Below are 10650 nucleotides of genomic sequence, written 5' to 3'. Positions count from 1 at the left end.
CCAAAATCAAGAAAAGCAAAGTAATTTTAGGTATGTTTTCAAGAATATAAAAGGCCATATGGATAGGTAGGTACTAAAAATTTGACTATTTTGGGTTTTTTTTGAGTAGTTATTTTTTTTTAGGAAGAGGAGAGAAGTGAAGAGTTTGAATGTGATCTAGCAGTTATATATATCTTGAGGAATTTAGGACTAAGGATTTTTTTTTGAAAATTAAATTTGTGCTGCTAATGATAATGATGTGTCTCTTTAATAAAAGCACCACTACAGTTACTAGGAGGCAGTCGTCATGCCTTGTCAAGATTACCCAAAAAGAACAAAATAAAAAGAAGAGTAAAGGAAGTGGTCCTCATTGTTGGGTTTTAAAATATGTGAATGAAAAATGAAGAGTTGCGACTATTATGAAGAGTTGTGACTTTTATCAAAAGTTGCGATTTTTATGAAAAGTTGTGACTTTTATGAAAGGTGGTGACCTTTCCGAAAGATTGTGACTTTTCAAAGGTTTGTGACCTTTCCGGTAAGGCACAATAAGAACCTTTTCACACTATCCTCTGTTTTCTATAAATTGAGGGATTTCCTCTCATTTTAAAAGAACCAATTTCTGGACTTCTTCTTATACTACTAAATCTAGTATTCTAAGTGTACTTTACTGCCGTTGAGTGGCACGCTGACACCAGCGTTTTGGGTATCAATACATTGGTGGTTGAGATCATTCTATCCTGGGAGGACATATTCCAAATCAAACCTTGGATACTAGAGGGGAATAATTTCCTTAAGGGGACACTGTGCATTCAGTGGGCTTGATCTTCTTTCTGTTTTTCCAGATTCTGGTATGTGTTACAGATTTTAGATTTGTGAATTAATTTATGTTCTTCTGTTCTTCACTGGTTCATTAAACTTTGAAAACTTCGTATTTCTGTAAAGTTTGTTGGAATCAGTAAGATTCTTTAAACANAGGTTGTTGGAATGAGTAAGATTCTTTAAACACAAATTGACAACAATTCTTCTTTAAGAAAAAATATTTGTATATTTTTTCTAATCCGTTTTTTATTCTAGTTTCTCTACTAGTTTTAATTTTCTAGTTGTGAAAATGTTCTTAAACATTATTGTATCTTACCAAGTTCTTCAAAGTTTTGTTCCAAGTATCTTAGGAATACAAGATGCTCAACACTCATCATGCCTAGAAAAGTAAGAAGTGCATATCGATAAAACACAAGAGAGATGTTGAATATGTAAGTAGGTAAGCATTATCTACTAGTGACAAATTTTAAAGTAGTACGGATTTGAGCCCAAAGCAACAAGCTTGGGACAAATTTCAGTACTGAGTCTAGGCAAATGTCCATAGAGGGAGTGTGTATGTGACATCGCTTCTTAAGATAAAAAGTGTCACAGTGGCAAAACACAAGAGAAATATTGGATTTATAAGTAAGCACATCTTTTTCAGTAGTGATGCATTTTAAAGTCATACGGATCTAGACTCAAAATGAACAATATCACTAACGGATTGAGCCGTTACAACATGTTTTTTTCATTTGAAGAAAATATATGTTTTTCTTTTGGAACATAAGTTAGACTCAATAAATTATATTTCTAAAGCAAAATAGAAATTAGTTATGTATATATATAAAAAGAAGACTTATTTGTGAGGTATATGGTGTGTACAAAGTATTTCACGTTTCACGTATCACATTCCAAAGGGATATAATGATAATGGTAGACAGACTCCCTTAAAGCAAATATTAATAGTTGATTCTAATGTTATATGGAGATAATTTTATAGTTGGATTATTTTGTTGAAAGCAACGTGGGTACATAGAATAAACATTTATGTATAGTTGGCAGTTGGGAGAAATACAGTTGGAAGACTTGAAAGGAAAGGATGTTTGGGTATTGGGTGGGTAGTTAGGATCATACCACACAAATTAAAGTATATATATGTTGCTTTTTAGTTTAGAGGTCAAAATTGTTTGTTTGGTATGAAGATCAACAAATTTTCTTAATGGGGGTAATGATGTATGTCTAGATGAAGAGTAAAGCCTTCAAGTTTGGTCCAAGTACGAGATATACAAAGTTATCATAGGGAATTAATTAGTAAATCAACCTATACTTGGTGCCTGTGCATGTAGGTGAGAGATATATAGTAACACTTAATGAAATAATTAAAAATATTCGCAAGCAGTGGCGGAGTTAAGGAACGTAAGAAATTCATCTGAATTGTGCATCTCGAATGAAGTGTTTCTTCTTAAATAGATTTTATATATAGAATGTGAATTTAAATTAATCGAAACTTCAATCAATTTATATTATGTCGAATACAAACTCGAAAGCCAAAAAAAAAATTAAAACAAATTGAGTGACAGGGGTGGGGTGGGGTGATGACTGATGAGAGGAAGAGGGAATACTTGATCAAAATGAAAATCTATATTTTCAAAATATTACATATTTTCCCACTGATTAAGAGTTTCCTATCATATATTTAGGAAGATATATGTAGAATTGCTACCTGATACACTAAAATAGGGAGAGAGACGAGCGAGATTTGTTATGTATTCTAGATACATGCGAATCCACTTGGATACAGTTTATCTAGAACAAATTACACCTAATTTTGGCATCGTATATCTTCAGATACATGTATCTAGACGGGTAAGACTCATGGAGACATCTCAAATAGGTAAATTGGTTTGGAAAGATGGGGAGAAAACATTCATCATTTAAGTTTGAGTAGCTAAAGTTAAGATAGAAGTTCGGACAAGCGGGGAATATCATAAACTCAAAGAAGATCAGGATCTGCCGACCTAGAAGAAAACATAAATATTGTAAAATTAGAGTATATCTAAACAATTAGCTCCTAAATTAATAAAATTTATGTAAGTTTCTGTTATTCATTATAAGCGAAAACTTAAAAAATTGTGAGAAAAGAAATGAAGAGCAGTGGTTATTAGCTTGTTGGCTAGTTGTCCACATTTATTGTCACTCGACTCTGTCCGTTTACAAAGACTGATTGAAAATAAACTTTGTGTTAAAAAAAAGAAGAAATAAAGGCTATCACAACAATTCAAAGTTTCATTCTCACCAAACTTTCCAATATCTTGGCCCCTACCTCAAGTCTTCCCTGAGGAAAATTAATGGAAATTTCTGAAAAAAGAACACAACATTAATCATAAATATATTTAACGAATAATGTCATTGAAGGGCATAACATAAAACTGTTTAGTTACATAATACATTGAAGTAGTTCTTAATTAGAAAAAGAAATATTGGCTCGCTTAGCTTATTCAACTAGCAATCAATAATTAAGCACCAAGATTAGATTGGGCTTCTTACTTAATGTACTGTTGGCCAAAATTCTTTTCAACTAAAATGGGCACAAGTATCTAATGTATCAATATTATATAAAAAGTGTATATTTATATATACGTGATGTATATATAGCTATATATACGAGATGTGTATATATTTATATACATTGTTATACAATATTTATATGTTGCAGCAATTCATCTTCCTCAACGAGCTGACTTTTATTTCAATCCCGACCAACTCTAATCTCCTATAAATACTTCCAAATTTTAGATTGAGCTCCTCTCGATGTTTTGAGTCGATCGAATATTAAAATTTGAGCTTCCAAGTTGTTCAATGGGCACCAGCTCAAATTTTTCTCTGAACAAGTCAAATTTAGATATGAGCACATTTCGATGTCTCAATTCTTTTGATATACTATTTTGATCTCTCGAAATAATCCACGTTTGCGACATATCAATTTTAATAATTTGAGTTTTGAAGCTCCTCATTGGAAGATTTCAAACTTGTTGATGGAAGATTTTATGTTGGGTGAGGCTCTCTGCATCTACTGCTTCTCATACACATGTGAATCACACTAAATACATATATTTTTTATACTAGATACATTCTGAAAATACAGATACGTAGGGAGAAAGGTGAGCAAGAGAGGTGAGCGAAAGAGGAGAGAAGCGAGCAATAGAGTTATTGTATCTCACGTACACGTGAATCCACTAGATACAATATATTTAGAATAAATAACACTTAATTTTGACCTCATGTATCTGAATGCGCCAAATACCTGTATCTTGGGACCGAAATTCAGTACGGATGGTAATTTTGAAAACTCGCAAGGCACATAATTAGCCCGTAAACTAATGAAATTTGTGTTGGTTGTCCATATATATATATATATATATATATATGATTGTATTCTGTATATCTAATATATATACTTTCATGGATATAATACATGATATACAGAACATATATCGATAAACAAAAATGATATACACGGATATATTAGTAGGTACACACAAATATACATCACCTAAAAAAACATATACGGCTAGTTTCTTATTTACCTATGGTTCCATTAATTTTCACCATAGTGTATTGATCTCTTATCTGTTGATAAACAATTACAAGTACTATTACTTTATGCATGTTTGAGGATTAGAGAAGATAAAAAGAGGAAAGCGAACTAAGAATTTAATTCACACCTATTTCGTGCGACCACTAGACAATAAGTTGACTTATTTCTATGCATCTCTATTATTGATTAAAAAACGCTAACATATTTTCTTCTATAACGTAACCGGGAAGCCCTATCAAATCCGTTATCATATGACCATTCTTGTTATTGTCATCATTCATCTACCATGAACCTCTTCCACAACCAATGTTGCTTCCACACCCTCTCTGTCATCTCGTCAATGGGAACATTCTTCGTCTCGGGCAACAAGAAGAAAACAAACAATGACATAACGAAAATCCACCCCGAAAAGAACAAGAATATACGGTTCTTAAAATGACAAAGCATAGAGAGAAACGTTTGTGCCATAACAAATGTGCAAAGCAAGTTTACACATACGGAAACACTCTGGCCGGCCGAACGAGTTTCCAACGGGAATGTCTCGCTAGGAATTAACCATCCTAGTGGGCCCCATGACCACGCGAAAGCAGACACGTACATGCAGATCATAATCACTACGAAAATTCCCCAACCGAGGCTCAGATCGTCTGAATGATCCGTGACTTTGATACCGATGATTACCGCGATTATTATATGGAACACTAACATTTGGACCCCGGCTTCTAGGAGGAGGATTCGTCGTCCGAGCTTGTCCACACAGTAGATGGAGACTAGGGTGGAGAAGATGTTGGCTGCTCCAGGTATGACGGTTAAGTAGAGAGTTGTCTCGCTTCCCAACTCTAGTGTTGAAAATATAACCGGTGCGTAAAACATAATGGCGTTCATCCCTGTGAATTGCTGGAATATCTGTTGCCAAATTAAACAAAAAAGAATTAAAATGAACTTTCCATTACTATGGCACTTTTCGTTTTTCTAAAATCAAACAATTTAAGTTTGACCGGAAATTTGCACATGAAATCTTCAATTTTTTTGAAATGAAATTTATATATTTGTATTAAACTGACCTGGAGGGCAACAGAGATAATCAATGGAGGTCTATTTTTACGTTGGAGTAATTTTCTAAAAGGGTGTTTGACTTCTTTAGCAACACGACTAGCCTCGACAAGTTTCAAGAATTCAGGTTCAATGTTGTCGGTACCTCGGATTTTCCGAAGTACTTCTTTGCCTTCTTCTAAGTAACCTCTTTCAATCAAACTGTTTGGGGTTTCTACTACAAATAATGCACCCAAAGTCAACAAGACTGCTGGAAATCCTGCTAATCCTAATGATAATCTCCATCCCCATCCTCCACTAATTCTGCATTAACTAATAAGATATCGATAAAAGTGGATAAACCAAAAGAATAAATGGATAAAATAAATATCGAATGTGAATAAATTTTTCCAGAGACTTGAATTACTTGGCTGTTCCGTAGTTAACGAGGCTGGCGAAAAGAATACCAATAGTTACGTTAAGTTGGAACAAAATGTTAAGTCCTCCACGAATTCTTGTTGGTGCTATTTCTGATAAAAATAGTGGAACTGCCTGAAAAAAATCATACACATAAAATTTTAATTTTGTGAGATAGAACATACAATTGGGAAGTACAATTTTTTTTTTATATAAAATCAAATAAACAAAATACAAAAATTACTCAAATAAAATATTGAAAGAGCTTTCTCTTCCATATTGTAAAAGGAGATTTTTTTTCTTCACGAGTGACTTGCAAATTCTTCTTTATGAAGGTTTTTTTTCTTCTATTTATCAGATTATATTAAGAGGACACTCATGTGGAACATGTTAATTAACCTTTAGGTTTTATCCAAATTGCAGTTATTGTAGTATCTTCTTTTGTGAATTTGTTTTTTACTTGTTGTACTTAGATAAATAAAATGGATAAGATAAAAGAAATGTATTGGTATGTATAGTTCTAGGGATGATAATGGTTGGTGCGAATGCGGGACGGGGTGGATTTAAGGTTATGTCGGGCAGGCGGGACGGGTTAAAGGTTGTGTCATGTGTGGATGGTTAATGTGAGTTTTTTTAAAATTAATGCGGGGTGGAGCGGGTTAAAGGTTGTACAAGCGGATTGAAGTGGATTTTTTAAAAAAACTAATGCAGAGCAGGTTGCGAGTATGTGATTTTATGTGAGTTCAAATTTAATTTTAACTTTCTACATGTTATAAGAGTGATAGAACATTATTTTTTAAGATGATTTCTTTAAAGATACCATATATTTTTAGATCATTTGTGAATGAATAATTCAAAGGAATTAGCTTTGCAAAGTGGGGAAGACACAAGGAAGCTGCCTATGGAGGACTTTTCTGGTCAAGGACAAAGCTTTCAGTCTCAACCTAAACTTTATTTTATGTTTTTTTTTATAAGTATTTTTTATGTGTCTTAAAGTGTCTAATTAGCTTAGTGAGATTTGGACTTAAAGAATTATATTCCCTCAATTTTAATTTATTTGTTCAGTTTATCATCTGATATATTAAAGATAATGAGATTAAAGAATAATTTAATATACTTAAATTTAAATTTTCAAGATTCAAAAAATATTATATTAAAAATTTGATAAACAAATTAAATTGGAGAGTATAACAAAATTAAAGATATCAAAGATTGATCTTTTCTCACCAACCCAACCCTCTCCTCTCCTCGGGTTTCCACAACATGGCCACCGTGGTCCATGGCCAACCACAACTTTCGATTTTGGCAAAAAAATATACTATTCCTTCTGTCTCATGTGGCACTTTTCAAATTTTGAGATTCCAATAAATCTATTTTTTATCGTAAGTTTTTCATAGATCTTTTAAACATTTTGAATTTTCAATTATTGTGACTTATAGTACTTTTTACATAGTTTACAAATATATAAATTTCATTTCAAAAAAATTGAAGATTTTATGCACAAATTTTCAGTCAAACTTAAACTGTTTGACTCTCGAAAAATGAAAAGTGTCACATAAATTGGGGCAAAGGGAGTAGTAAAATAAGATATTCTTAAGACGGAAGATTATATTAAATATTCATGTGTAATTATCGTATAATTTTTATTTCTCACTCAATATTTAATTTTTTTAATGTCAAATTAATATGAATTCATATAGAAAATATTATTAGAGATATTTACCATCTAAGAATTTTTAATAATTATATATTACTACTCTAATGCCTATAAGGAATTATAGGGACGGTTTGTTCCAACCAAATTATAAGAGAGAGAGAGAGAGAGATATTATAAATATGTAAGGATTTAAAATATTTTTGAACTATGCAAGATGTTCTTAGTTAATAATTTAGTTAAAGAATATATTTATTGTTACTTAATTAATAGGACATAAATATCCTTTCCCTAATATATATATATATACATCATTTATTTCTAATTTAAACGCTTACCTTGTGATCAGTACTCAACTTTTAAGTGATAAAAGGAGTTTAAAAAATAATGTACACTTATACAAGTCAAGACTTCTATTATAAAAGTTTTCCTTTACAACTAAGTATTTTATTGTAATGATTTTTTTTTTTAAAAAAAGGCAACCGATTTTTTAACGTTTTACACTATATTATATGGCTCTTTGTAAGGTTGTAATCAAGGACTAAGAGCCCGTTTGAATTGATTTTAAAAAAATAGATTTTAATTAAAAAATAATAAGTCTTATTTTTAAATTAAAAAATAAAAAGTATGGAGAGGCTTACTTTTGTTTTGATTTATTTAAAGTTATTTTAAATTTATTTTAAGCTATTTTTTATTTTGTCAAACACTTCTTAACTTATTTTAAGTCAATTTTACTTATTTCAAGTCATTTTTATATTTGTCAAACATTTTTAAAAATCAAAAACCAACTTTAACCAATTTTTAAGCTACTCCAAACACCCTCTAAGACCCTATAGTCTAGTCTATTCGGTCCTTTATTAGTGATGTTAGGGGGGAAAAGACTTGGTCAAAAACAATATTTACTATAGCAAATTAGTAATTAAAAAATATTTGAGCAAACGATATCATTAGAAAGAGATTAGACTGCAGTGACATACTAAAACGGGTTAAATTGTAAAATACTATATATGTTTTTATATAATCAGTGTTTATCTCGTCATCTTTATAACAAAAAGTGAGAATTATGAGCGAATAATTAATTACCTGATTAGCAAAACCAACCCCGCAGCCAAGAAGAATCCTTCCAATAATAAGCATAGCCAAATTCTGAGCAGCAGCATTTAGTACAACTCCGATGGTGAAAAAACAACCGGCGATTAACATCGTTAATCTCCGACCAAGTTTTCTTGTCGTGTAAGAAGCAAAAAACGTGGCCGTTAAACCGGCTAGATATACAGATGAAGTAAATAATTGTAGGCCTTGATTATCGTATTTGCAGTAATTACTGTCTAAACCTTTTTCCTCTGTTCTCTTGTAAACCGTTGGGAAGAATTTTTGTAAAAATGGATCCATTGATGTAACACCACCTGTATTTTCCAACAAAAAAAAAACAGCATTCTATATTATTATTTGTACTATTCATTTTTTAAATTTTAAATCACTTACTAAAAGTCCTGATTCTTACACTGACACCTTGGGTGGTTTGTTACATTGTATTGTATTATAGTTTAAATATAATATATGTTTTTATTGTATTTTATTGTTTAAATTTATTGAGACTTATTTTGTGTAATGACTTATTTAATGTGATTGCGTCTTTACCTTAATATTTTTTTCTCGTTTTGTCATTTACCTTATAGCTTCTTGTAGGTTTATTATCCGACATTATGTAACGAGTTATTCAAACATTGTAATAATTAAAATAATAGAGTATGATATAATACAATATGATACATTATGAAACAATATATAACAAAGTCATGTAAACAGCAGAGTGTTTTATACTCTAACTAGATTCAAAAACAAAGGAGGGAAGAACTTTAAGAATTATAGGAAGACAAATAAAGAAATGCTAAAAAGTGTTAAGATTTTGCAACGTCATGATCATCATCATTAATATAAAGGTAACAACTAAAAATAGGTTTATTACAAGGAAGAAAAAATTGAAAAGGGATTATAATAAAAATATAATTTAATTACCAGAAACTCCAATATCATAACCAAACATAAGTCCTCCAGTAGCAGCCATAATACAAGAAATGATAAGAATTGGCGTTATTTTAGCCTCGAATTCCGTGCCCCCGGCGCGGCCGGTGATCGAAAGTCCTCCACCAGCCATCGTGTAGCTAAATCTCCGGCTTCAAATGAAGTAGTTAATACTAACTAAGAAGAAGATGGTTTAATTATTTATATAATGAAAGAGGATTGATATTAATTGTGTGATGGAAATTATGGGGAAAACAGGAAGGAGGAAGATTAACAAGCCACCAGTATCTTTACACGTAGATTATATGTGAGTTGACAAACTTAGTTTGTGTACTAGTCAACTCATATGTATGTTTGTGATATTTTCTGCACTCCTATTTCTTCTTAAAAAAAAAAGTTGTGCTATGTTTGTCATTGAGTCCGGAATCTAAATAAGCCATAAAAAAATAAAAGTGACCAAAATAAGTCACTATTCTAGTAACTAACTGAAATAGGCTTAGTGGGAGAAAAAATTTTGTTTTATGCCATATTCCAAACGTTTTCCGTTAGTCTCATAACATGTATATTTTAATATATAACGGAACTATTTTTTATACCTTGTAATTTACACTTTGTAAAGTGAAAGTTTTTCTTACACTTTATAAAGCGAAAGAAAAAATTATGTGTAAAACAGGAATATTTTTCACGTTTTGCATTAAATTGTATCTCTTTATGAAGCTTTATAGTGTTTGTCATACAATTATATTGATTTGACATATCATAAAAACGAAAAAAAATATTACATTATGTATTTTTATTTTTTTATTCTGAAAACTCCTCCAAGCTCTATTTAAGAACGTTCAAACCACTACAAGAAAAGTGTGAATTATTTAGCGATTTTCCTAGGGATTGTATACGAAAATTCGTAGGAAACTTAGTTTCCTGCGGATTTTCCTACCAAAAATAATCCGATGATAAAACCTTTCTAGGTAATTATTTTCTGTGAATTTCAAAATCCACAAGTAATTTACCTAGGGATTTATATTTCGCATGTAATTACTTGCGAATTTTCTTGCAAAAAATATATCCTAAAATTTTTTAGTAAAAAATAACAATATAGGATTTTTCTTACAATTTTTTTCACAAATAAAGCCGCATGAAAATATTT

The 10650-nt window shown here is 30.9% G+C and overlaps 1 protein-coding gene across 1 annotated transcript; it reads right to left on the bottom strand.

Annotated features, from left to right (window-relative positions):
* Window positions 1-4648: 4648 nt before the first annotated feature.
* Window positions 4649-9700, bottom strand: LOC125869573 (sugar transport protein 13-like). Its single transcript, XM_049550048.1, has 5 exons — window positions 9498-9700; window positions 8562-8884; window positions 5835-5959; window positions 5440-5731; window positions 4649-5281 (listed from the first exon to the last, which is right to left on the bottom strand). The coding sequence occupies exons 1-5, from the start codon at window positions 9634-9636 to the stop codon at window positions 4649-4651; spliced, it is 1512 nt and encodes a 503-aa protein (XP_049406005.1). The 5' UTR covers window positions 9637-9700.
* Window positions 9701-10650: the final 950 nt, after the last annotated feature.

The sequence above is a fragment of the Solanum stenotomum genome, chromosome 7 (genome assembly GCF_019186545.1).
Source record: "Solanum stenotomum isolate F172 chromosome 7, ASM1918654v1, whole genome shotgun sequence".
In the NCBI taxonomy this organism is placed as follows: Eukaryota; Viridiplantae; Streptophyta; class Magnoliopsida; order Solanales; family Solanaceae; genus Solanum; species Solanum stenotomum.
The sequence above is the reverse complement of the archived record's forward strand: the minus strand, read 5'-3'. Positions and strand labels throughout refer to the sequence as shown.

Excerpts from the sequence above, each read along its gene's own strand:
- LOC125869573 (XM_049550048.1), bottom strand. The coding sequence starts at position 9,636 with ATGGCTGGTGGAGGACTTTCGATCACCGGCCGCGCCGGGGGCACGGAA. Across the intron at positions 8,885-9,497 it reads TTATGATATTGGAGTTTCTG|GTGGTGTTACATCAATGGAT; the intron begins GTAATTAAATTA and ends TGGAAAATACAG. Across the intron at positions 5,732-5,834 it reads GTTAACTACGGAACAGCCAA|AATTAGTGGAGGATGGGGAT; the intron begins GTAATTCAAGTC and ends TAGTTAATGCAG.